At 50.0% G+C, this 27,971-nt stretch overlaps 1 protein-coding gene across 2 annotated transcripts; it reads right to left on the reverse strand.

Moving 5' to 3' along the window:
• Nucleotides 1–568: 568 nt before the first annotated feature.
• Nucleotides 569–10,408, reverse strand: fosb (FBJ murine osteosarcoma viral oncogene homolog B). 2 transcript variants are annotated; one of them, XM_069907522.1, is made up of 5 exons: nucleotides 9,985–10,408; nucleotides 5,017–5,295; nucleotides 3,957–4,064; nucleotides 2,761–2,925; nucleotides 569–812 (listed from the first exon to the last, which is right to left on the reverse strand). In XM_069907522.1, exons 1-5 carry the CDS (start codon nucleotides 10,111–10,113, stop codon nucleotides 801–803), a joined length of 693 nt encoding a protein of 230 aa, XP_069763623.1. In that variant the 5' UTR covers nucleotides 10,114–10,408; the 3' UTR covers nucleotides 569–800. The 2 variants fall into 2 exon arrangements, with proteins under 2 accessions (XP_069763623.1, XP_069763622.1); XM_069907521.1 differs by lacking the exon at nucleotides 569–812 and having other exon boundaries at nucleotides 2,324–2,925.
• Nucleotides 10,409–27,971: the final 17,563 nt, after the last annotated feature.

Consider the following 27,971-nt stretch of genomic DNA (forward strand, 5'->3'; position numbering starts at 1 on the left):
AAAGAGGTTGTTATAGCAAGGGTGCCAATTGGTGGGGAAGGTGTCATCCTTTGATCCGGAAGGAAGCCCCCCCCCCCCCATAGTTAGGAGACCGGGGCCTGCTGTTGAAGTGACCACCTCACCAAGTCTCAGCTGATGCACGGAGGCCACCATCCCCAACAACAGTTTCTTCCAAGCCAGGGAGGGAGGGTAGGATCCTGGGTACAAACTTCATTCCAAGCCCCCCTTCTTGATGATTCCCACTGGATAGGGCACTTTTTGGTTCCCCCCCCCTTCTCTACTTTCAGATCCACAGACCTCACCCCTCCCCCTCTCACTGCCCTCCCTCCCCAATACAGTGGAGCCAAGTCCTGATGGGAGCCTGGAATTCAGCACCTGAATAATCTCCGCAGGGGCTCACTGGGTGGGGTTCGAACATGGCAGTATGTATTGATCTAGAGCTTGTAGGATGTCAGTTGAGAGATGGGACTATTCATAAGCTGTTTGCGAAAGCTTAAATACATCTTTGTGGACAACGTGGAGAGTTACCAGTTTTGTAACATATTAAATATTGAGAAAATACAATAACTTAGAAGTGGTCAAGTGTTATGTATTCAGCACAAAACTTAGTGGGAGAGCAAGATCAAACACCATGGCAGAACACAGAAATAAGGGGGCCCATCTTCTCCCCAGTGGTTTTGAGTCAGGCGAAGCTTTACTGGAGTTGGGTTTGATGGGTGTAGTCAAGATACGTAGCGAACACTGAGTGAACCCCGTTGGGTAGGGTCTTGAGCAGGAAGGGCTGTCTCTAGCTCTGCAGATTAAGAGACCTCCTGCCGCCAGGTAAGTGGTCATTATGCCCGGCCCGCAGGGAAACAAAAAGAATCTCAGGGTTATTTTACTTTTAGGCTCCACAGGCCCTTCAGCCCGTGCCAACTAATTGCACCCAATTGACCTACAACTCCCCAGTACGTTTTGAAGGGTGGGAGTTTTGAAGGGTAGGTGTCCCCCGGGGAGAGAACGTACAAACTCCTTACAGACAGCACGGGATTCGAACCCTGGTCGCTGATGCTGTTCCAGCGTTTCATTAACCATGACACCCAATGTACTCTGACAATAAATTTGAACTTGAGACCTTGAGGAAGGGCTCAGGGCCAAAACCTCAGTGGATAGATCTTTACCTCCTGTGGACACCACGAGACCAGCTGGGTTCCCCCAGCATTTTTGTGTTTTTACTGCAATCGCAGGGTCTGCAGACTTTGGTGCTTCACTAAATAAGAGCCGAGACCTCTTGCCACCAGGAGGAATCGAAAATGTCAGGGGTGTAGGTGATGCCATGCATGGAGTTTGACAATAACTCGTTGCTGTTAAGTGACCAATTCTGGGCCCTAATTACAATAACACCACCGGGGTCCGGGGCACACTCCTGGCACCTGCAGGGTACCCCCATCCCTTCTGAGCCCCTGGACAAGCCACCTGGAGCCTTTAGTTTAGGCTGGGACTGAAGTCCCTTCTCCAAGCAGTGGTGTTTGCTTTCAGCTCCAAAGATTCTATCATCTGGCCCCTGAGGGTGCAGGGGGGGGGGGGGAAGACAGGTTGACCCACCCATTCTGAAAGGGGATCTGAACGCAGAGATTCACACCCCTCTGCTCTGTCTGTCTCTGGGGGGGGGGGGGGGCTCTGGATAATAAATCAAACAGGGGATGGATTATACAGCAAAGCTTTAGGGCTCAATTTGATCGGAAAAGTTCACATCTTGTTCACTGAGAAGGGGAATAGTTCAGAGACAGGGCATCGACCCCAGCACCCCCTCCCACACAGACACACACAAACCACGGAAGAACAACGTTCCTTTGACAAAATGCCTGGATTCACAGTATGTTGGAGGGCAGATCCTTCTCGGAGCGGTGGGAACCGTCCTTTCACCCACAACGCGTGGACTTTTGTTTTAAAACAGAGAAAGAGAGAGCGTGGTCCCAGTCTGTCACCAGGCTCGTTCAGCAAGACATTCGCTGGGCCAGGTTGGCAATTCAGACTACATTCGGTGTGTAACACAAAGCACGGTGGCCGGCATCCCTCCGCTGGGCTGTTCCCCCCCCCCCCAAACCCCCCGCCGGGGGTGGGGGTTGTTCAGCGTCAGGTTCTCCCTCCTTTCCCCTCCCCCGGGCTGGGGCGAGGGGAAGGAGGAGGCGAATTCAATCCCCATTCCCCTGCAAGTTTACCCCAACCCCCTTTCCCGGGTGGGGGGGCGGCCCCTCGGGTGGGGGGCGGCCCCTCGGGTGGGGGGCGGCCCCTCGGGTGGGGGGCGGCCCCTCGGGTGGGGGGCGGCCCCTCGGGTGGGGGGCGGCCCCTCGGGTGGGGGGCGGCCCCTCGGGTGGGGGGCGGCCCCTCGGGTGGGGGGCGGCCCCTCGGGTGGGGGGCGGCCCCTCGGGTGGGGGGCGGCCCCTCGGGTGGGGTGAAAGCAGCGCTGGGGGGGTGGGGGGGGGCGTGTGGTCAGAAAGCAGCTCAGAGTGCCAACAGGGATGGCGAGTTCAAAGAGTCCGAGGATTGGTCGCTGCTGCTGTTCCGCTGGTAGACGAGGCCGCAGCTCGCTCCCTCTGGGTAGGTGAACACAAATGAAGACGTGTATGAGGGGTTGGGGCTACGATTCAAAAACGGCTGCCCAGTCTCACAGGCTGGATAGAACGGTCCCTCCGCCGGCAGCTGGCAGCCCGACAGGTAACTCCCGGCCACAGAGGGGTGCTTCCCGTCCAGGGGAATAGGCAATGCCAGAGAGCTCACCTCGACACTGGCGGCGTTCGGCGCCGGGCTCAGCGGCTCCTCGAACGGGATCTTGCAGGCGGGCTTGTGGGCCAGTAGCACGAACTCCAGGCGCTCTTTCTCCTTGTGCAGCTCGGCGATCTGAGACTGCAGTTCGGCTTTTTCCTCTTCCAGCTGGTCCGTCTCCTGGGAGAAAGTCGAGGAAGGGGGTGAGCGGGAGGGAGTGAGAGGAGACGGAGAGAGAAACGGACAGAGACCGACACCCACACACCGGGGGGGGGAGAGGGGGAAGGGGAGAGGGGGGGAGGGGAGAGGGGGGGAGGGGAGAGGGGGGGAAGGGGAGAGGGGGGGAAGGGGAGAGGGGGGGAAGGGGAGAGGGGGGGAGGGGAGAGGGGGGAGGGGAGAGGGGGGGAAGGGGAGAGGGGGGGAGGGGAGAGGGGGGGAGGGGAGAGGGGGGGAAGGGGAGAGGGGGGGAAGGGGAGAGGGGGGGAGGGGAGAGGGGGGGAAGGGGAGTGGGGGGGAAGGGGAGTGGGGGGGAAGGGGAGAGGGGGGGAAGGGGAGAGGGGGGGAAGGGGAGAGGGGGGAAGGGGAGAGGGGGGAAGGGGAGAGGGGGGAAGGGGAGAGAGGGGGGAGGGGAGAGAGGGGGGAGGGGAGAGAGGGGGGAGGGGAGAGGGGGGAGGGGGGAGGGGAGAGGGGGGAGGGGAGAGGGGGGAAGGGGAGAGGGGGGAAGGGGAGAGGGGGGAAGGGGAGAGGGGGGAAGGGGAGAGGGGGGAAGGGGAGAGAGGGGGAAGGGGAGAGAGGGGGAAGGGGAGAGGGGGGGGAAGAGAGAGAGAGGGAGACCGACACAGAAAGGAAGGGGGAGACAGACACACACACACAAAACCGAGGTTGTAGGAGTCGGGGGAGGGCGGACTTCATTCAGGTATTGTTCCTCCGATGTGCGAGTGGTCGCGACGGGACAGTAACGGGGCCACGGACACATGTGAGCACGGGAGTGTGACCCGGGCGGGCGGATCAAGATGACAGGGACAGAGTGGATCCCGCCTCTCCCCCGCCACCGTTCTTGGGTCACAGGTTCTCGCCTGGGGTCGGTGCTAAATCTGTATCCTCCCCAATGTTCATTTCCTCCCCACCCTCCCATCCTAGCGGGAGGTCCACCCGGGGAGCCCGTTCCCCGTCCCCGGGCTCCGACAGACACGGTGGCCGAGTTTGCTTACGGTCTGGAGACGGTCGGTGAGTTCCCGGCGCCGGTTGCGACACTTGGCGGCGGCGAGTTTATTCCTCTCTCTGCGAACGCGGCGCTTCTCCTCTTCCTCGGCGGTGAGCTGCGAGCGACAGACAGACACAGTCAGTTCCCTGGGACTCTACCCAAGGGCGCAGAGCCAGCCCCTTCCGACCACTCCTTCCCGAGGAGACGGAGGTCCTGACCGTCTCTTGACATACACAGAAACACACATGTACAGTATATTCATCACATTCTATATACATACATCTATGGAGCGGCGGGGAGAGAAAGAAAGGGGGGGGGGTGGGGGGAAGAGAGAGAGAACCCCAAGAGCCTGGTGTACTGATGGAGGACCCCAGTCTCCTGAGGAAGGGTGTCTTGAGGGCTGGGTGGCATCTCATGGGTCACCAGCTTGGGGGGGAGGCTTCCTGAACTGTGTGTTTGGTTACTTCAGAGGGAGTTTGACTCTGCATCCATCCTGTGGTGTGATTCCCCCAGGGGTGTGTGGATCGGACAGTGTAGAGGGAGCTTTTTCCAACCTGTGGTCAGTGAGAGAGATGGACACCTCCCACCTTCAGTATGAATATTAAATCTGGCAGGGCTCAGCTCGTCGGTCAGCATTGGGAGAGAGGCGGACAGTCAAGACAAGGGCTTAAGACTCTCCAGAGATGTGGCCTCACCCCGGGTCTCTCCAGCTCCTCTGCTTGCTCAAGATACCAACACCTTCAGCTCGGTTTTGTTAATATTCTAAAATAAAGTGGCAGAAAGCCCTTTTAATAACTCTTTGGTCTAATGAAGTGATCACCAGCTACTGGACAGAGGGACCGCGCTGTGCGTGTGTATGGTCGTATGGGGCATGTGTTTGGAGGTCAGGGTGAGAGAGTAAGTGTGTACGTGTTTGGGGGGGGGGGGGATGGTGAGAGAAGGGGAGGAGAGGAAGAGTGCTGGGACTGGTGAGGATGCGAGGGTGTGTTGGGGGATGGTGTGACAGGGAGACACGGGGAGTGATAGTGAGAGAACGGGTGCATGGTGCCCGCTCGATACTCACTCACCGTTTCATCACGGGCTCTCCGGGAGCGGCTGGCCCGCCCAGGTTTTGACGGCTCCACGGTGCTGTAGGAGCACATGGCCTGTGTAGAGTAGCTGGTCCCTGGGAGGTTGTATGGGTCCATGGACGGCTGAGCCATGGGGGGAAGCGGAGGCTGGGGTTGGGTCTGAGCCACCGACGAGATGACTGTGGGTTGAACCATCCATTGAAGGTCCTGGCTGGTCGTGATGGCAGTCAGAGTTGGAACAAAGGAACCCGGCATCTCCCCAACGCCTGTGGAACACTGAAACAGATTGGAATGCAGGACATTTTTAATAAGGGAATGGGGAACTTGAGGGGCTGGGGAACAAAAGATTGGGGGGGGGTGCAGAGATTTAAGGCTACCTTCTAGATGAAGTCAGGTTGGGCTCTTGGGAGCGAGGAACACATGCCATGTCTGAGAAATGGACAGCCAACATTTCAAAGTCGGGCCCAGATCCCTCCATGGATGGAGGCTGATCCCCCCCCCCTCACACTCCAGGAGCTTTCTGCACCCCCTTCCCCTTCTGACTGGGGCCTCAAGCAAGGTGAGAGTAGGTGAGCCCTCTACCTCTGGAAGGGGGAAGAGGGGTCACACCCTAATCTTGTGAGGGATGAACAAGAAACTTTTTTTAATTTAAAGAATGAACTTTTTGCACAAAAATATGCATGATTTTCTTGACATTCTTAGTGTTAAATACATCCATACACATGTAGTATCGTCAAAGGAATAAAACAGGAAAGTCTGCAGACACTGTGGATGAAGTGAGAACACACGACGCTGGAGAAACTCAGCAGGTCAAACAGGGTCCTTTACACAGCAAATACAGACCAACGTGTGAACAAAGTGGAGGCAGGCACCCGAACAAAACCATGACCTCCTGCCTGTGGGACTGTGCTTCCACCCACCCCCCCACCACCATTTTGCTCGTACCTCAGGCCCAAAACGTTGGTTATGCATCTTTATCTTTGCTGAACCAAATACTGTTTTGACCTGCTGAGTTCCTCCTGCATCCTGTATTTGTTTCAGCCATGAATCTCCATCCTCAACATTCATTGGAATGACTTCATCACCAACATTGAAGTACTCGAGCTGGCAGAGTCCACAAGCATCGAATCCACGCTGCTGAAGACCCAACTGTGCTGGGTGGGTCACTTCTCCAGAATGGAGGACCATTGCCTTCCCAAGATCGTGTTCTATGGCAAGCTCTTCACTGGCCACTGAGACAGAGGTGCACCAAAGAGGTACAAGGACTGCTTAAAGAAATCTCTTGGTGCCTGCCACATTGACCACCACCAGTGGGCTGATATCGCCTCCAACCGTGCATCTTGGCATCTCACAGTTCGGCGGGCAGCAACCTCCTTTGAAGAAAACCGCAGAGCCCACCTCACTGACAAAAGACAAAGGAGGAAAAACCCAACACCCAACCCCAACCAACCAATTTTCCCCTGCAGCCGCTGCAACCGTGTCTGCCTGTCCCACATCGGACTTGTCAGTCACCAACGAGCCTGCAGCAGACATGGACATACTCCTCCATAAATCTTCGTCCACGAAGCCAAGCCAAAAGAATCTGCAGACTTTAGTGTTTCACTGGAGTGAAGGGAGAAAGTCTGTGGATGCTGGGGTTGAAGTGCAAGACACAAAAGTACTGGAAAGACTTAGCAGGACGTACAGTGCCCAAGGAAAGTGACAACATTATGCAGATTCTGCTGGGAATCTGAATCTTCCTTGGAGTTCACTTAACCAGTGACCTATCGTGGACCCTCAACATCTCCTCACTTGCCAGGAAGGTGAAACAGCAACTGCCCCTCCTGAGAAGACTGAAGGGGGCAAGGCCACCGGCCACCGTCATGTCAACCTTTTACAGGAGCTCTATCGGGAGGGTCCTGGCCGACTGCATCACAGTGTGGGTACGGTTGCTGTAGAGAAGTAGATCAGAGGTCACAGGACCATAAGAGTGGCAGAGACGATCACTGCGGTCTACCTCCCCTCTCATCAACGTGATCTACTGGGATCATTGTATGAAGAGGTCACACAAAATAATTGAGGACCCCTTCCACCCCACACACAGCATCTTTCAGCTATTCCTGTCGGGGAAGAGATACAGGAGGATCAGAGCCAGCACCACCAGGCTGAGGATCAGTTTCTTCCCACAGGCAGGGAGATGCTGGACGACCCAAGGAACTGCTCACACTCACCGTCCGAGACCCTCATATTCATGAAACAATATTTATGTATTTGTATAGATGAATTTTTGTCTTGCGAGTGTGTTGTGGGTCGTGCGAGTGTGTTGTGGGTCTTGCGAGTGTGTTGTGGGTCTGGGTGTGTGTCTGCGTGTTTTGCACCGAGGACCGGAGGATGCGGTTTCACAGGGTTGTACTTGTCCGATCGGGTGACAATAAACTTGACCTAGAGCGGCAGTTCTGGGTTCGACCAGAAGGGGCCGCCTCGTGTTCCTCCTTGCGTAGACGGTGCGTCAGCCTGGTTGATGCTCCCATGAATGAGCCGGCGACCTCTGAAGGAAAGTTACTCCCTCATCAGCCCAATCGTGGAAGCCACGACTCAACCAAGGCAGAGGTGGGAACTTTTTTCACCCCCATTCGGATTTAATCTGTCAAAGCTCCGCGCCTCCATGATGCAAATTATGTCTCTGCCCAGCAGAGATTAAAAAAAGTTTCTTTTTTTTAATTCAGAGATGAGCAGTATAGAAACAGGCCTTTCTTCCCATCATGTCCATGCTGCCCGCATGAGGTGGGCAGCCTCCCCTGTCTCGAACGTGCCAATGCTTGCGGAAAGCATCGGATTCCACCTCTTCCTCTGGCAGTGAGTGCCAGATACCAACCTCTGTGGAAAATAAACACGGATCGCCCCAAACCCAAGCCTCTTGATTGTAATTCTCTACCACGGCAGGGGGGTGGGGGGAGATTGTCTCTCTAATCCAGTGGTAGGAATCAACCCTTTTCTTTCCACTCACATACCACTTTAAGTAATCCCTCTGGCATAGGTGCTCTGTGGTTAGTAAGGTGTTGGGTGAGTGAAAAAAATGGTTGAGAATCATTGATTTCATCCATAAAGGCCTCATATTTTATACCATCAATTACCTCGCCCTCCTTTGCTCCAGGGAATACAATGAACCCAAATAGTATGCAGATTGTAGTTCAAAACACAAGAACTGCTGGAGCATTTACTCTTGTGTTTTTAAATTGAACCAAACATCCCAATTTGACCTCTCGAAGCTTCTCCTTAACAGCTGAAGTGACGGGGATGAACTTCCTCAGAGATGTGCTTGGAAATCCAGTGATGGGCTCAGAAAGATTCCTGGGTAGAATGACCAGCCCCTGGAACTTGAGGATATGGGAGATGAGAGCTAGTCCTTGACTATCTCCACAGCTGGGGCAATGTAACCTGTGGAAAGATCACCCTTCCACGTTCCCTTGGCATCTGCATATTGCAATTCTGCACAGGACAGCACATTCTCATCTCACCTTCTCTGGACTTTATTTGAATTTGAACCATGTTTCCTGACCTGGTTTGAGAGTATCAACCGGATTCTCAATGTGGACAAGGAGATGATCGTGGACCTCAGGAGGACCAGGAATGACCACCCTTCTCTACACCACAACAACTCTGTCGTGGAGACACCAAGTTCCATGGAGTTCACTTCACCAGTGACCTCTCGTGGACCCTCAACATCTCCTCCCTCGTCAGGAAGGTGCAACAGCGACTGCACTTCCTGAGAAGACTGAAGGGGGCCACCATCATGTCTACAGGAGCTCTATTGAGAGCGTCCTGGCCGGATGCATCAGCGTGTGGGTACAGTTGCTGCAGAGAAAGGGATTGGAGGTCAATCCACAGGACCGTAACAGTCGGCAGAGAGGACCACCCCCATGGACGGAATCGTGGTCTGAAGAGGGCGTGCAACATCACTGAGGACCCCTTCCACCCCGCACACAGCATCTTCTGATCCAGGAGGATCAGCTTCTTCCCACGGGCAGTGAGAATGGTGAACGACCCAAGGAACTGCCCACCCTCGGAGACCCTCATCTTCGTCGGGATGAAGACCTGTCCTGTGTCTGTATGTCTGGGGGTGGGGGGAGGACCGGAGAACAGGGTTTCGCCGGGTCGAGGGTGCAATCGGATGGCGATAACCTTGAACCGGACGAACTGCGGCTGCATTGGTGCAGAGGCGCCCCCCCCCCTCCCCCCGCGGCTGCCTGTACGCGCCGGAGGGAGGCGGGACCTTTGAACGCCGCCGCTTCCATTCATAAAACCCGGGTGAGCGGGCGCTGACCGCGTGGTTGCCTTAGCAACGTTCCAAAATAGAACGCCGCCCAGCGTCAGCACGTCGCGCGGCCGGCGCAGCGTCACCAGGAGAGTTCCAATACGTCAACCTTACGCACGTAAAACCGGGTCCCGGGGCAAACAGGAGGTTTCCAAACCTGCGGGAAACCGCTGCAACTTCATGGTAAATCGATTCTAATCGATCCAATGCAGCGCCCCTTCCTGGGCGTTCGCTGCTGATGCGTATTGGCGATTATTTCGGCATGCACTGATTCATGATCCAATATTGGTGCAAGATAGTCCCGGGAGGTTGCCAGAGGCTCCCCTCCTTACTGCGGACAGGTGGAACACGCAGTAAAGTTGGACAAGACTCCAGACAGGGCTGGTAACTCGGCCAGAGACGTCTTCAGAAAGCAGGCTCTATCCCCCCCCCCCCCAGGCCCTCTTCACTTTCCCCCACGAAGGGGCACAAGGTCAGCTTCTACCCCGCTGCCATCAGATTCCTGAAGGATCAATGAACCGAGGAGACTGCCTCACCGTGTACTATTTTGCCAGGTTGGACAAAAAAGGCTCGAAACGTGCTGACATAGGATGTCCTGCTGAGTCCGGTGTCATTATCTCAATGTCTGCACTGTAATGCTGCCGGAAAACAAACTCAGCTTCATGACCTACCTGTGGTGTGGTCGTGGGGCTGCCGATGCTCTGGCTGAAAGAATCCACGGATGAGAGATACTGAGGCTCCGAGGGGGAAGAACTACAGCGGGAAGCCGAGTCGAAATCGCCGGAGAATCCCTGGTACATGTCCTCCCAGTCGCTGATGAGCCACGATTTGTCTCCCCTTGAATCCAGTTTCCCGTTTGACAATGGTCCCAGCTATTCCAAAATCCAACAGATATTCTCGCCTTGGTGCTGTAGTGGACGCGGTGCCTTGCCTGCCGCTCTCTTTAGGAATGAACCAATTCCTCTGGGCGCCTTTTTTGAGTGTATGGATCTGACGTCAGGCTCGTTAGACTAGCAGCCGGGCCGATGGACAGAAAGGTCCCATTCCACTCCAAGCGAAAGAAGCGGCGAGTCGGAAAGCAGCAGAGGCGACGAAGCTCAGTCTCCGAATGACCCGCTCGCTCAGCCTCCACTCTGATTTATTGCCGGGAAAACGCCATGAAACCCCTCCTGCGAGGAAACTCCGCCCATCCGGGATCCCTGACGTACATGCCCATATATGGAACTGTGTAGTTTGCTGTTTACTGGTAACCAAGCAGTGACGTCAGAGGGAATCCCTCTCAAGGCAGCAGGGCCTTGGTTTTAAATAGCAAACCAGTCTCCGGGAGCTTTATTTTTAAATTTGATGCTACAAACTCCATTTTTTTTAAAAACCCTCTTGTGCAGCTGGCTGCAGAAATTGATTCTTTTTTAAAATATGCGTTCAATATCTGTGTCGTGCCTTGCTGATATTTCTGTTACACCAGGGGCTCCACACCACTTAAGACGCCCTGTCGGGATATTACAGAACTGCGATTCCTCCTTTTTAAAGGTAACCTTCAGAGTTAAATTTCCAAAGATTAACTAAGCTCTGACACCCAGGATCAAATATGGATCTTGATAATTTTTCTGTATCTGGTTCTGTATCTTTATCTTTGCTACATACAGTGGCTTTATCTTTCCTACATACAGTGTCTTTATCTTGGCTACATACAGTGTCTTTATCTTGGCTACATACAGTGTCTTTATCTTGGCTACATACAGTGTCTTTATCTTTGCTACATACAGTGTCTATCTTTGCTACATACAGTGTCTTTATCTTTGCTACATACAGTGTCTTTATCTTTGCTACATACAGTGTCTATCTTTGCTACATACAGTGTCTTTATCTTTGCTACATACAGTGTCTTTATCTTTGCTACATAGTGTCTTTATCTTTGCTACATACAGTGTCTTTATCTTTGCTACATACAGTGTCTATCTTTGCTACATACAGTGTCTTTATCTTTGCTACATACAGTGTCTTTATCTTTGCTACATACAGTGTCTTTATCTTTGCTACATACAGTGTCTTTATCTTTGCTACAGTGTCTTTATCTTTGCTACATACAGTGGTTTTATCTTTGCTACATACAGTGTCTTTATCTTTGCTACATACAGTGTCTTTATCTTTGCTACATACAGTGTCTTTATCTTTGCTACATACAGTGTCTTTATCTTTGCTACATACAGTGTCTTTATCTTTGCTACATACAGTGTCTATCTTTGCTACATACAGTGTCTATCTTTGCTACATACAGTGTCTTTATCTTTGCTACATACAGTGTCTTTATCTTTGCTACATAGTGTCTTTATCTTTGCTACATACAGTGTCTTTATCTTTGCTACATACAGTGTCTATCTTTGCTACATACAGTGTCTTTATCTTTGCTACATACAGTGTCTTTATCTTTGCTACATACAGTGTCTTTATCTTTGCTACATACAGTGTCTTTATCTTTGCTACAGTGTCTTTATCTTTGCTACATACAGTGGTTTTATCTTTGCTACATACAGTGTCTTTATCTTTGCTACATACAGTGTCTTTATCTTTGCTACATGCAGTGTCTTTATCTTTGCTACATACAGTGTCTTTATCTTTGCTACATACAGTGTCTTTATCTTTGCTACATACAGTGTCTTTATCTTTGCTACATACAGTGGCTTTATCTTTGCTACATACAGTGGCTTTATCTTTGCTACATACAGTGTCTTTATTTTTGCTACATACACTGTTTGTCATGCTGAGTTTCTCCCGGTTTCTGCAGACTTTTCCTGTTTCACTTCCGAATATTTCAATGTACTGGTTCCTCAATCAAAGATTGAAAGCAATGGAATTAAAACTTGCTTCCTATCGACCTGCCTGTTGTTTGTGTCCGCCGGGGAAGGTTCCTTGCAGTTTCTGAGGCATGTTGGAGAAAGGACGGTTAGCTTCCACCGCACCCACAACTTTTACTTCCCTCAGACATTTTTTTCATTTACATTCCGACACTGAGCGATGAGTGAGTGCCGTGTGGGAAAGCCTCCTCGGTCGAGGAATCGGCCACTCCTGGGAAGGGGCCGCCCCGCCGAGGTTAGACCTGTTCACACAGATCCCAGCCAGCGTCTGAACTCAGTGAGGGCACCAACTTCCCCAGGAGCCAGTAAGATGCGGATCCCGACAGGAATATTTAATAGGAAAAAAGTATTTAAACTACGGATTTTACTTTCTGCTACCACATTTTTCAGTGAAATTCTGCAGACTCTTTGATTGCTTGCGGTAAAACACACACAGGAGGAAACTCGGCCGGTCTCGCAGCGTCCATAGGAGGGAAAGATATATCGCTGACATTTCGAGCCTGAGCCCCTCTTCAAGGAAAGAACAGGGAGGGGTCAGAATAAAGACTGAAGACTGGCCGGAGAAAGGAAAGGGGAGAATTGATTTTGGCTCTGAGAAAGGAGACAGAGGTAAAAGCAGGGGGGGGGGGGAGAGAGAGAGAGAGACAGCGAGAGAGCTGGGGGAAGGCGACAGGGGATGAAGATAAGAGGGAGGGGGTTTAATGGCAATGGGAGAGGTCGATGTTTTAATGCTATCAGGTTGGAGGAGGCCCAGTCGGAAGATGAGGTGTTGTTCCTCCAATTTGCAGGTGGTCTCAGTCTGGCCATGCATGAGACCATGGACGGACATTCGGGAGGGGGGGGAGAATTGAAGTGGGCAGCCACTGGGAGATCCACGCTGTTGCGGCGGACAGAGCCGAGGTGCTCAGCGAAGCGATCTCCTGGTCTGCGCCCAGTCTCCCCGATGTAGAGGAGACCACGCCTATTAGGCACTTGTTTTGGTAGAACAGGTCTGCAGACCGTGACACCGACACCACAAGGTTGGTTGGTTGTTGATAGGAAAGTACTGACCAGTGCAGCTCCAAGTGGGGCTTTCCAGAGTGCAGTGCAGCGTCGTATGGACCTCCATTTGTCTGCATTTCCCCTCCCATCTGAAAACATGTGCCCTTGAGTTTTTGACTTCCCTGCCCTTAATAAAAGGATTATGGCTAACCATGACTATCAGATTTTATAAACCTTCTATAAGGTCACCTTCAAGCCTCCTATGGTCCAACGAGAATAAACCCTGCCTATCCAATCTCTCCTATGGCCCTCCATTCCAGGCAACACCCTGATGAATCTCTTCTGCTCTCTCTCTCTCTCTTTTGCTACCACATCTTTCAGTAGTGTGGCCACCAGAATTGTACACAACATTCCAAGTGTGGTCTGATCAATGATTTATACACCAGCAACATGACAATCTGACTCTTATACCAATGAACCAAGCATACCAGTTGGCTTTTCCCAGTAGCCCATCCACTTGTGTGGTCAGCACTCAAGTCTCTGTAACTACATCCAACATCTCTCTGTACATCAACATCTCTACCATTTAATATGTATCCCTACCATTAATCTATCCACTCAAAATTGACTTCCCAAAATTCATTTGCGGAGATTTGACGCAACATTGGAAACCCTGGCAAATTTCTTCAGAGCTGTGGTGGAAAGTCTGCTGACCGGCTGCATCACAGACACTGACACAGCCCAGGTCATTACAGGTAAAACCCTCCCCTCCATTGAGAACATCTGTCATTGGAGAGCAGCAGTGGTCATCAAAGATCCACACCACCCAGCACACGCTCTGTTCTCACTGCTGCCATCAGGAAAGAGGTCTCGGGGCCACAAGCACCAGCAGGTTCGGGAACAGCTGCTCCCCCTCCACCATCAGACTCCTCAACGACAAACCCAATCAGGGGCTCATTTAAGGACTCTCTCACTTTGCACTTTATTGATTTCTTTCTCTCTGTATTGCACAGTCAGTTTGTTTAGATTTCTTTATTTGTCTACATGTGGAGGGGTTTACCTGGGCCTTGTGCAGGGCTTTCTGCTCGGAGGTATTGGTGCCCCCATACCAGGCCGTGATGCAGCCAGTTTAGGTTCAGCAGGCTACCATAAGCATCAGGGTGAGAGGGCAGTGAAGCTTCTCAAAGATGTTACCAAGACTGGAGGCCTCGAAGCTGTAAGGAGAGGCTGGATAGGCTGGGTTTTCTCTGGAGTGTTGGAGACTGGGAGGAGAGGTCATAGATGAGGTAAAAGCACAAAATTTCTTTTCCAGGAAGAGTCCAAAATGAAAGGAGCATAGATTTAAATATGTTGGTGGGGGGGGGGGGTGGGTGGAATACTTTATAGAGACCCAAATGACAAGCTTTTCACACAGAAAGTGGGGGGTAAATGTTACAAGCTGCTGGAGGAAGTGGTGGAAATATCCACAATGTCAAAGTTTAAAAGACATTTATGCAGGTACATGGATAGGAAAGGTTCAGGTGGATTTGGTGATCAGGGATATGAGTTATTAATTTGAAATAGAAAAGGGAAGATGTACATTAATCATCACATAAACTTCCCTCCCCTCCTCCAGCTCCTACACTTCCTAGTGTTTCAGAAAGGCAGCCGACCTAAAAAAAAGGAACCACCCCATCACGGCCACAGTCTCTCCTCGTGCCCGGAGAAAGTGCAGGAGCGTGAAAGCTTGCTCCCACAGCTTCTTCATAAGATGCACCAAAATTGCCACATTATTGCCGTCTGAAGCACTGGTGATACTGTAAATGTAGAATAGATAATCGCAGGCTGATGTTGGGGGTGGGGTGGGTAGGATTATTTGTGCTTCTGGGTGTAGCTGGGGGGGAGGGTTGTCTGTGACGATGATGGGAGTGGGTGGGGGTACTTGACAGCATCTGTCACACAGGTGTACACATACACACACACACACTCACACTCCTTTTGTAGTGAACAATGACAGTGGTTGGTGTCTGAGCTCGATGACCTGCTTTGATCAATCTCAGAGAACTGGAACCCCACTGGCAGTCTGGTCACTACATTACTGGTTGCTACCAGAACTGGAAAATTTTAGCTCTGAAGAAAATAATTGGAAAGCTAGGATTATTTGCTTTGGAACAAAGGAGGTTGAGCAGAGACTTATTTGCAATGAATAAAACTACAAAGAGCCGAGATAAATAGGAAGGATCTGTTTCCTTTAGATCACTGTCCCTTGGAGTATTGTGTTCAGTTCTGGTCACCTCATTCCAGGAAGGATGTGGAAGTAATGGAGAGGGTGCAGAGGAGATTCACCAGGGTGTTGCCTGGATTTGGAAAATATGTCTTATGAGGCAAGGTTCGCAGAGCTGGGATTTTTCACTTTGGAGCGCAGAAGAATGAGAGGAGACTTAATAGAGGTTGACAAGATTCTGAGAGGTGTAGATAGGGTGGATAGACAGTGCCTGTTCCCCAGGGCAGGATCAGCAAACACCAGAGCATGTGTACAAAGTGAAGGGAGGGAAGTTTAGGGGAGATGCCAGGGGTACATTTTTTACACAGAGTTGTGGGTGCCGGGAATGCCTTGCCAGGGGTGGTGGTGGAGGCAGAAACATTAGGGGTATTTAAGAGACTCTTAGACACATAGATGGAAGAAAAATTGAGAGCTATGGGGTAAGGAGGGTAAATACGTATAGGTCAGCACAGCATTGAGGAATGATATACCCTGTGGTGTTCAATGATCTATGTTCTATGAGGGTTCAAAAGCCATGTGGCTCAAATTTGTCAGGAGAGGGATCGCGGGGATTGGAACTGAGGAGGGGTGAGGGGAATGTGGGGTCAGTAGGAACCATTAATGCAGAAATGGGGTCACCCTGCAAGCCAACATTGACTCGATGACGGGGCTTCTTGCATTTTATTTCCGGGAACAAAATATTCCTGCACAGTTTGCCCAACCTTCAGATGAACGTAAGTACACTCTTCTGAAGAATGCAATGGGAGAGGTTGTAGCGGCAGAAAGACTGGGGAATGTTTCTCTCCTTAGCCTGCAGGCCCAGAGCTCACCAGACCTCCCTCACCACAGAGAGAGATAAGCCAATTCAGATCGGATAAGGCCACAAGCAGCAACAGACCAATTAAGTTGTAAGTATGTGGAGTTTTGTTTGAAGCATAACTATTGGTCAGGATGCCACACGCCGTGAGAAATTTTGGGTCCACTTGCATTCTCAGTTACTCCGTTAGACGTCGGCTCCCACTGCCCTGGATCAGACTGTCAGTTGTGGCTCATCTTTGACTCCAGACACCAGATTGGAGTGTTACTCCAGGCTATGCGATCCGGCCTGGCGCACCAACTGCGGGACCGATGGAGGGTGGTGCTGTCGGTGTCTCTGACCTTTAGACGTTGTGCTAAACTGGCACCTTGTTTTCTCAACAGGCAGCCATGAAAGATCTGGCTGCGGGAATCAACAGGGTCTCAGATGATTCCAACAAATGTACCTTTTCTTTCATTTGGACATGTGTCACCGTAACAGGCCATTCCGGCCCACGTGACTAACTGTCCTACTAACCCCGTACATCTTTGGAATGTGACAGGAAACCAGAGCACCTGGAGGAAACCCACACAGGTCACAGGGAGAATGTGCAAACTCCTTCCAGACCCTAGTGGATTTGGACCCAGGTCGTTGGTGCTGTCACAGAGTTCTGTTCATTGCTGTGCTACCCTGTGTTTTGAGTAGGATTAGGCAGGTTCTGACTTATACTCCATCTGTTTGTAGGAGGGTGAGTGCACAAATCAATTGCCACTTTTGCTACATTACAATGCTCCATGAGATTACGGGGGCTGAGATAAGGTGGGCAGCCAGCACCTTTTTCCCGAGGCATCAATAGCAAACACCAGCGGACATCAGTTTAAAGTGAGGGGAGGAAGGTTTAGGGGAGACATTAGAGGTACATTTTTTAATGAGAGATGGGTGGGTGTCTGGGATACATTGTCAGGGATAGTGGTGGAGGCAGGTACAATGGGGACATTCAAAAAACTCTTAGACAGGGATGTGGATGTAAGAAAAATAGAGGGTTTTATGGGTGTGAGGTTGAGAAGGAGCAGATTGAGTAGGTTCCCATGGGTCAGTACAACATGGTGGGCCAAAGGGCCTGTACTGTGCTGGAAAGTTCTATGTTCTATTTCCATAGCTCAATGAAAAACATAGATAATCAGTTGTGCCAGTTTAGCACAACGTCTAAAGGTCAGAGACACCGACAGCACCACCCTCCATCGGTCCCGTAGTTGGTGCGCCAGGCCGGATCGCATAGCCTGGAGTAACACTCCAATCTGGTGTCTGGAGTCAAAGATAATCAGTAAGTTGTTCCCATTGGAGGGGGAGAACAGAACTAGGGGACAGAGCCACAAGATTCAGGGCAGTAGACTGAGGATGGAGATGAGGAGGAACTGCTTTTCCTGGGGTGGGGGGGGGGGAATTTGCTGCCCATTGAAGCAGTGGAGGTGACTCAGTAAATATATTTGAGGGAAGGTTGGTCTAAGGGCCACAAGATTTCCACCAGCAGGTTCAGGAACAGTTGCTCCCCCTCCACCATCACACTCCTTAACAACAAACTCAACCAGGGACTTGTTTAAGGACTCTTGGTATTGTGCACGTTATAGATTTTAAAAATTCTCTCTGTATTGCACAGTTTATTTACATTTGTTTACTGTTTAAAATTCTTCATTTCTTTACCTGTTTACGCTGTGTACAGTTTTTGTTCTCACTACCAATAAGTGGTAATTCTGCCATGCCCACAGGAAAAAGGAATCTCAGGGTTGTATGTGATGTCACGAGTGACAATAAATCTGAAATCTGAAACTGGGTAGATTTCTGCAGAGTTGGGGAATTAAAGGATATGGGGAAAGGCAGGTGGGTGGCGATGAACCGATCATCAGATCAGTCATGGTCTCATTGAATGGCGGAGCAGGCTCAATGGGCCAAATGGCCGCCTCCTGCTCCTGGTTCTTATGTTCTTAATAACATCTGGGATAAAGTTGTCCAATAAATTGCATCCATTTTCTCCTCATAGCAGCCATAGAATCTATCCAGTTATTCCAACATGACCTCCCCAACCCACAATCTCGACAAGGGGGGGGGGTGCAGGCCCATCATCAGACACAGTTTTCCTCTGAAGCAAAATCCTTCATCACCTCTAAGGTCAGGACCTCCCTCCCCGATATCATCGAGGGAACACCTCCCCCGGAGGTATGGCATTGGGTCAAGGAGCTGATTGGGGCAGACAATTAATGGCGGCACTTGGTAGTGGCTCTTATTTCCCCTTCGTGAATAGTAAATATAAAGCAAAACCCCTGGTATCAGAAATTCAAGTAACCGGCAAAAACATAGAGGAATACACATAAAAAAATAAAATAAATAAGTTAAAAATATGCAATTTAAAATCGTAAATGTAAATATTCTCTGAAGTAACACATAAACCTTTGGTGAAAATGGGAGCAAGTATCCAGCCAGCGGAGGCCTTGGTCATGCTGTTTGAATAAAGTTGTGTGAAACAGCGATGGCATCGCCTAGGATGAAGAGCCGGTTGATGCCACTTGCCGTTGGGGTGACTCTCTTAAAGTGTCCCCTTATCCCTGCTTAGTAAGAGGCACCCTGGCCAGAATAATTATCTGTAAACTTGGGGGAGGGGGGGGTTAATTATCTATAATGTTATTGTTCATCTTTCCGGTGGCTCTGTGGAGGGGGAGAAACCTGCAGATGCAGCAACAGTTAAATGTTTTCAAAGAATGTGACTGAAAATAAAGTCAAATGCTTTAATACATTCATGTAAGTGAAGTTTGTTCAGTGTAAGTACAGTCGAGTATTTTTGTCTTTTAAACTGTTTATTCTTAATCCAAGTGTAATAGATAAGCATTGCAAGTCTCAAGCAACCGGAAAATACACTGATCTGGCATCTAACAATCCCCATAGGTGCTGGATACCAGGAGTTTAACTGTAGTTTGGGATATCTCAGAGGGACATGAAGTGTGCTATAGAAGCACAAGCCTTTCTTTAAGTGAGAAGTTGATGGTGGTGGATGAGTTTATTGTCATATACTTAAGTACAAGGCATGGAAATCCCTACTTGCTGTTGTCAGGTTGGTATGTAAGATGCATTAACTTGAAGAAGACCGCAGAGCCCACCTCACTGACAAAAGGCAATGGAGGAAAAACCCAACACCCAACCCAACCCACCAATTTTCCCCTGCAGCCGCTGCAACCGTGTCTGCCTGTCCCGCATCGGACTTGTCAGCCACAAATGAGCCTGCCGCTGACGTGGACTTTTACCCCCTCCAAGCCAAAGAATAGTCCAATTGCCTCAATAGGCCAGGATGGAGAAAGGGATAATGAATGTAAAGGATTTAGAAATAAATATTCACAGTTGCAGTTAATGCAGGAGAAGAATTGGTTTCAATAGCACAGACAGACCTTTAGGTGGTCCTGAGATTGTTAATGGTTAGAGGGGTTCAAGAAACTGTTAGCTGTTGGGGGAAAAAAAAGCCTGTTTTTGCTGGATTTCAGGCTTCTGCACAACAGGAGCAGTGAGAAGCAGGTGGTGATCAGGGTTATGGCCTAGATCCTAGAAGAAGGGCTCAAGCCTGAAATTTCGGTTGTCTATCTTTACCTCCTGTGGATTCTGTGAGACCGGCTGAGATCTTCCAGCTTTCCTGTGTTTATACTCCAATCACAGTGACTGCAGGCATTCGTGTTTCATCTCTTTGCCCTTTATGAGATGGGCCGCCCGCCTGCTTGAGGCAGTGGCCTCACATTGATGTCTTCAGTGGACGGGAGGTCGGAGTCTGTGATGGGCTTGGCTGGATTTGCTATTTTCTGCATTCCTGGGCACTTGAGATTCCCAACTGGATTTAACCAGTCAGTATCCTTTCCACAGTGCCCGTGCAGAGGTTCAGTGGGACATTAAACATCTCCTCACACGTCTTAGAAAGTTGGTCCAACCCAGTTCCACTTTGCGTGATCCCCAGACCCTCTCGCTAAGAAACTAGCCCCCAAATACAAGGCTGATCATGTTGCTGGATTATTGTTGTTTTTAACAAAGTCCCTGGCCTTATTCATCCTGCTGGGGATCATCGAGTTTGTTGGGAGAAGGTGAAACTATGCAAATACTGGATATGGGGAGGCAGAAACCACAATGAACTCAGAGAAAGTTCAGTGCCTCTCACAGTGACACACCCACCCACTACAGTGTTGGGTTGGGGGAGTCACTGAGTGGGGAACAGCATGGGCAGCTCCTGGTACATCTACAGGGGGCATGGCAGGAATGACCTGTTGCAAAGGCTGGAACAAATGTCACTGGGAGGTGAATAACATGCTCAGTGTAAAAAAGAACATAAGAATATAAGAAGTAAAACACAAAAGTCTGTAGACGCCGTGGTAGAAGTAAAAATAAAGCAACACTGGAGAAACTCAGCAGGTCAAACAGTGAACTTTATAAGAACATCAGAAACAGGAGCAGGGGGTGGCTATTCAGCCCGTCAAGTCTGCTCCACCTTTCAATTAAGTCATGGCTGATCTGATGATGGGTTCATCTCCACCCACCTGCCTTTTCCCCATATCCCTTAATTCCCCAACTTTGTAAAAATCTATCCAACTTTGTCTTAAATATATTTACTGAGGTCACCTCCACTGCTTCAATGGGCAGCAAATTCCACCGATTCCCCACCCTCTGGGAAAAGCAGTTCCTCCTAATCTCCGTCCTAAATCTACTACCCTGAATTCATTTGCGGAGATTTGACACAACATTGGAAACCCTGGCAAATTTCTTCAGAGCTGTGGTGGAAAGTGTGCTGACCGGCTGCATCACAGACACTGACACAGCCCAGGTCATTACAACATGGTGGGCCAAAGGGCCTGTACTGTACTACTACCCTGAATCCCCTAGTCCTGGTCTCCCCCACCCATGGAAACAACTTTACCTCTTATCTCTGCCTTTCATAATTTTATACATTGCTCTAAGATCTCTCATTCTTCTTAACTCCAGTGAGTACAGTCCCAGACGATTCAATCTCTCCCCATGGGCCAACCCCCTCCTCCCTGGAATCAACGTGGTGAATCTCCTCTGCTCCACCTCCAAAGCCAGTCCATCCTTCCTCGAGTAAGGAGACCAGAACTACATGTAGTTCCCCACCAGATGCGGCCTCACCAAGACCTTGTACAGTTGCAGAAGAACCTCCTTGCAATCCCTCCAGCAATGAAGGCCAGTGTTCCATTTGCCTGCTGCATTTGCAAACTGACATTTAACGGATCGACTGGCTGGGTTAGAGGTAATGACACTGCATGGTGGTAGGCCATTCCAGTCCATGAGCCCGTGTCAGCCAATTGCACCCATTCAACCTTCAACCCCCGTACATTTTGAAAGGTGGGAGAAAACTGGAGCCCCCGGAGGAAACCCACGCAGACACGGGGAGAATGTAGAAACTGCTCGAAGACAGCACCAGATTCTGTGTTGTGACAAGTGGAACTAGCCATGCCAGCCGTACAAGTGTACAACAAACCTCTTAAGATTTCAGTGCGTCACAAAGCAAAAGTGATCTCCAACTGAGACAAAAAAATACAGGGAAAAAGAAGGTTGTATGTAATGTCATGACAAAACCTATTGATAATCTTTTATTTATGAGATCTGACTGGAAACAAGGAATCTTATTTGCTCACAGATCTGGACATCGCTGGCCAGAATCGATCTCAGATCCTAGCTTTAATTTGAGAACACTTGGTTTAGTTCAGTGGGCAGATGACAGATGGGCAGGCTGTTGGGTCTGGAGTTAAACACAGTGCAGATAATGATGGCTTCGCCCGTCCCATCGAGAGTATCCAGGTCAGGCGCATTACAGCGTGGGATGGGAGCTGCTCTGGTGGTGAATGCAGCTTGGAACATCACCCTAACTCCCCTCCCCCCTCTGTGAACTCCGTTTACACCTCCTGCAGCCTGGGAAAGGCAGCCGATCCACCAAAGGGCTCATTACACTGCGGATACCCTCTCTTCTCCCTCTTCCCATCACAGGGCAACAGCCAAGAGGCAGAGGTGGACATGGGAAATTGGAAAGGAGAGAAAAGCTGAGAATTGATTGCGGTGGGGGAGGGGGAGGACGGATTTGAAAGTGGGCACAGGTTTCTGAGAACCCCACCCCACAAGGCAGAGAAATGTGTAGGCCCCCCCCTCTTCCATTTCCATTCACCCTGCAACCTCCTTTAAACCCAACAAACTGAAGGTCACTGGCTTTTGTTACAATGGCAGGGGTGTTCTGTGAGATGGGACCGGAGTGATGGCCACAACAGCTTCCCTGACTGGTTTAAGGGAATGTGGAAACATATGGGGCAGAACTGAGAGCTTGTTCTTGTCTGAGGTTTAAAAACACAATTGGCTTCATAAATCTCAAAAATATATTTTACTCATTCCATAGAAAGTACATACAATGGAGTCTTTTTTTTTCCATTTTTATTTTACCATCAATTCAATTGTAGGAAGGAAGTCCACTGTCCACCATCAAGAACATCTACAGGGAACGCTACCGTCAGAGAGCAGCAGCGATCATCAAGGATCCACATCATCCAGCACACGCTCTGTTCTCACTGCTGCCATCAGGAAAGAGGTATCGGGGCCACAAGACCCGTACCAGCAGGTTCAGGAACAGCTGCTCCCCTCCACCATCAGACTCCTCAATGACAAACTCAATCAGAGACTCATTTAAGGACTCGGACTAGTGCACTTTATTGGGTTTTTTCCTCTCTGTATTGCACGGTTTACTTTATTTGTTTACACATGTACATTGTGTACAGGTTTTTTTACACTACCAACAAGTGGTAATTCTGCCTCGCCTGCAGGAAAAAGGAATCTCAGGGTTGTACAATCTGAAATCTGAAGTCACAATAGAGCTTCACAAGCTATCAGTTCAGCTGTATCCAGAGGTTTAGGAGATGGCAGAAAACATTGCCCAGAAGGGATTGAGGGATTTCAGTGATATGGAGAGATCGGACGGAAAAGATGCAAGCAGAGAGAGGATCTGACAGAGAGATTTGAAATCATGAAGGTTTCAGGGCAGTTGGAGAGAGTGTTTCCATTGGCAGAGGGAATTGGGAAGAGAAAGATGAATGCCAACTGCAAATGTCTGCAGATGTGAGATGGAAAGTGTGCTGACCGGCTGCATCCAGTCAGGGGACACCAAAAACCCCGGAGCGGAAAGAACTGCAAAAGGGAGTGGTCGCAGCCCAGGACATCACAGGCAAAACCCTCCCCGCCGTCGAGAACACCTACAGGGAACGCTGCTGTCGGAGAGCAGCAGCGATCAAGGATCCACCCCACCCAGCACACGCTCTGTTCTCGCTGATACCATCAGCAGAGGTTTAGACTCGCACCCACCAGGTTTAGGAACAGTTGCCTATTATTAATGTCAACTTCTCCAGTTTCTGCTAGCCCACTCCCCGTTCTCCCTCTCTTCCTCATCCCTTTTGTCTCCAGCTCTCCACCCCTTCCCTCTCCATTCAGAGCCACCCCCCCTCCCCTGTTTGCTGGTGAGCTGTCCATCTCTTATCCACCTTTTACCTCCTGCCTGTGGGACTGTGCTCCTCCCCTTTTGACCTTTCCCCTTCAATATTTTGTCTGGGGACCTGCCTCCATTTTGCACATCCCATGATGAGGGGCTGAAACCTGAAACATTGGTTCTGCATCTTTATCTTTGTTACATAATTGGTTCTGCATCTTTATCTTTGCTACATAAAGCACACAGTTCGACCTGCTGTGTGTTTTTACAACAAATCCTGATCTTGTGGTCCTCACAGACCAGAAGGGCCAAAGGGCCTGTTTCTGTGCTGTGGCTCTAAATGAAAGGTTGGCAGATTGAAGTGTCAAGGTGAATCAGCTGGGTGTGTGTAACAATGTATGTAGCAATGTAACAATGTATGTAGCAACGTAACAATGTATGTAGCAATATAACAATGTATCAACGTATGTAACAACGTAACAAAGTGTTTTGCAGACCTGCTTGGATTTGCACTGATTTGCACGGAACAATCTCCTCCTAGGTGCTTTTCCCCACACGTCGTCAGGTGCTGGGAGGTTCTGGAATGTTCTGGACACTTTCCCTGTCAGTTGCTGGTCAGTTCCGCATTCCAGACGGGCGGCCTGACCACGTGGCCGCTCCCCCTCGCCACGCTGTACACAACGCACGTCGCCATGGCAGCGCTCCCGCGACGCGCTGACGTCAGCGCCTCCGCCGCTCGCCCTGGTGTTGGTGCGGTTGCCCGCGGCAACGCTTCCGGGACAAACCAGTGTGCGGCGGGAGGGCGGGGGCGGGGCTCCAGCCTACGTCAGAGCCTGAGTGACAGCCCGGAGAGGCTGATGGGGAAGGAGAGCCCTTCTGCCCATCGTGCTGGTGCTAGCCTGCTGTAAATCTCCTTCCATTCAGCCCTGCCCGGATAATTCCTAAAGAATTACTTTGAAAGATGTGGTCTTAGCACCTTAGAGCTGGTATAAACACCAGGCCAGGGAAACCCAGCAGGTCAAACTGAACCTTAGGGAGTCAGAATTTATTGTCACGAACAAGTCACGAAATTGGTTGTTTTGTGACAGCCTCGAAGCACGAATATTTATACGAACCATCGTACAACAAAAATATATATACACATAGAAGACTGTATATATTGTGTGATACGTTGGGGGTTATGGGATAGGGACGTTGTGCGAACATAGGATAGACTCCGCAAAGCTACATGGGATACGGTAGAGTATCCGTATTGACTAAATAGCCAAGATACTGTCCACATACACTACTGTATTTTAGCTCGTGTATCTGCCAAGGTAATATTATAGGTTAAGTAGGTTAATACAGTAAACTTTCAATTTGTAAGTAGGGAAAGTTCACGCTAAAAATACATAAGTCAGTAACAGGCGATTATTATGATGCTCCAGACATACGTATTATGGCTTATACATGTACCGTGCCTGGCAGCACAATCGCTTTGTACACAAGGAACATGAGCTACACGTGTTGCGTGCGGGAAGCCGTTGCATTCACTACGTCTGGTTATGTCCGCTATGTCCCGTTCTCCTGTCAGGATTTCTGAACTTGATTCTAACCTCATGGGACTACGAACATATACGAGGTCGGACGTTGCCCGAACGGACATTATGTGGTGCATGACTCTGTGTGTGTATGTATATTTCTTTCTTTGGCTTGGCTTCGCGGACGAAGATTTATGGAGGGGGTAAATGTCCACGTCAGCTGAAGGCTCGTTGGTGGCTGACAAGTCCGATGTGGGACAGGCAGGCACGGTTGCAGCGGTTGCAAGGGAAAATTGGTGGGTTGGGGTCGGGTGTTGGGTTTTTCCTGCCACTCTTTGCAGATGATGCCGCTTTAGTTGCCCATTCAGAGCCAGCTCTTCAGCGCTTGACGTCCTGTTTTGCGGAAGCTGCCAAAATGTTCGGCCTGGAAGTCAGCCTGAAGAAAACTGAGGTCCTCCATCAGCCAGGTCCCCACCATGACTACCAGCCCCCGCCCCCCCCCCCCCCCCCACATCTCCATCGGGCACACAAAACTCAAAACAGTCAACCAGCTATATATATTTACATTTTGTATAAACCACATGAGAAAATAAATAAAAATAGTACTGTGATGTAAATGGTTATATGGTTTTCTCAGAAATGCTTTGAAATGTTGGTCATGGCCAGAATTAACACGTTTGTAAGTAAATATCTGGATCCACTGCAATTCACTTGAGGTTGGTGTGCCCAAATGTGGGTTCTGTATCTTTATCTTTGCTGCGCTGTTTGACCCGCTGAGTTTCTCCAGCACTGTGTTTTTACCCACTGCAATTCACCTATCGTCACAATCGCCCCACAGCAGACGCAACGTCACTGGCTCTCCACTCAGCTCTGGATCATCTCGGAAACAGCAACTCAAGCATAGACGGCCGCTCTTCATCAACTGCAGCTTGGACTTCAACACCAGGGTTGGTCAACAAGCTCCAAACCCTGGGCCTCTTCATCCCCCCCCCACTGCAACTGGATCCTTGACATCCTCATCAAGACCACAGTCAGTACAAATTGGAAACAGCGTCTCCTCCTCACTGACGATCAACACAAGCGGCCCTCAAGGATGCTTAGCCCACTGCTCTACACTCACTGCACCCACGATGGAGTGGCCAGGCACAATTCCAATGCTATCTATAAATTTGCCAATGACACCACAGTTGTCGGCAGAGTTACAAACAGCCATGAGGAAGCGTAAAGGAGGAGATAGATCAACTTGTTGAGTGGTGTCACACCAACAACTTTGCGCTCAATGTCAGCAAAACCAAGAGATAATCATATAACCATATAACCATATAACCACTTGTGGACTTTGGGGGGAAGTCAGAAGAATAGCACCCAGTCCTCATCCAGGGCTCAGCAAAGGAGAGAGTCAAGAACTTCATATTCCTGGATGTCAACATCTTTGAGGATCCGTTCTGCTGATGCCATCTTGAGCAAGGCTCATGTATACTTTGTGAGGTGTCTGAGGAGATTCGATACATCGCCGAAGACTCTCAAAAACGTCTACAGGTGGTCCATGGCTGGTGTGGAGGCGCCAACACTCAGGACAGGAAAAGACTACAGAGAGATATGAAATTGGCCAGTGCCGACACAGGCTCCTGACTTCACTCCATCAAGGACCATCTACATGAGGCGGAGTCTTAAAAAAGCAGCCTCTATCCTCAAAGACCCCCCACCCACCCAAGCCGTGCCCTTTTCGCTCTGCTACCATCGGGAAAAAAGTACGGGAGCCTGAAGACGAGCACCCAGCGGCGCAAGGACAGCTTCTTCCCCTCCGCCATCAGATTCCTGAAGGATCAATGAAACAAACTATGACTTTTCATGCACTATTTTTATTTATTTTGTAAGGTGGTTTATAGTTGCTGGTCAACAACTAATTTTTTGTGACATGCTCACGACAGTAAATTCTGATGCAGATTCGGATTCTTATGTAGCAAAGATAATTAGTGTAATATCGAGGTTCGGAAGGATACGGACCAATGCAGGGTCATGGGATGAGACCAGAATGCCTACTTCGTCAGTATGATAGAGTTGGGCTGAAGGGCCTGTTGTGTGACTCCAGAGAATTCTAATTTCAGATTTATTGTCAGATTTTTTTCCTGCGGGTCAGGCAGAATTATCACTTATTGGTCATGTAAAAATAAAAACTGTACACAGCGTACACATGGAAACAGATAAAGAAAAGTAAACAAACTGACTATGCGATACAGAGAGGGAAAAAAATCAAGTGCATGTAAGAGTCCTCAAATGAGCCCCTGATTGAGTTTGTCGTTGAGGAGTCTGATGGTGGAGGGGGGAGCAACTGTTCGTGAACCTGCTGGTTTGGGTCTCATGGCATCAATCCCTCTTTCCTGATGGCAGCAGCGAGAACAGAGCGTGTGCTGGGGGAGTGTGGATCCTTGATGATCGCTGCTGCTCTCCGATGGCAGCGAACCCTGTAGATGTTCTCGACGGTGGGGAGGGTTTTGCCTGTGATGTCCTGGGCTGTGTCCACTACCTTTAGTGGAACCCTAGGCTCAGGGAGTATTGGTGTCCCCGTACCAGACTGTGATGCAGCCTGCTTAATCTTTCCCTGCCAGAAGTCGCCATTTCCAGAACTGATCTGGTGAACTTTTGCAGAAGTCCCTCAACCACAAATACATCCATAGATTAGAAGATTAGACATGGACAGGGTGTTCTAGGTGTGGCTGGGCTACAGCCCTCTTTAGTTTCATTGTGCTGTTAAAACTCCAA

Source organism: Narcine bancroftii, chromosome 13 (genome assembly GCF_036971445.1).
Source record: "Narcine bancroftii isolate sNarBan1 chromosome 13, sNarBan1.hap1, whole genome shotgun sequence".
NCBI lineage: Eukaryota > Metazoa > Chordata > Chondrichthyes > Torpediniformes > Narcinidae > Narcine > Narcine bancroftii.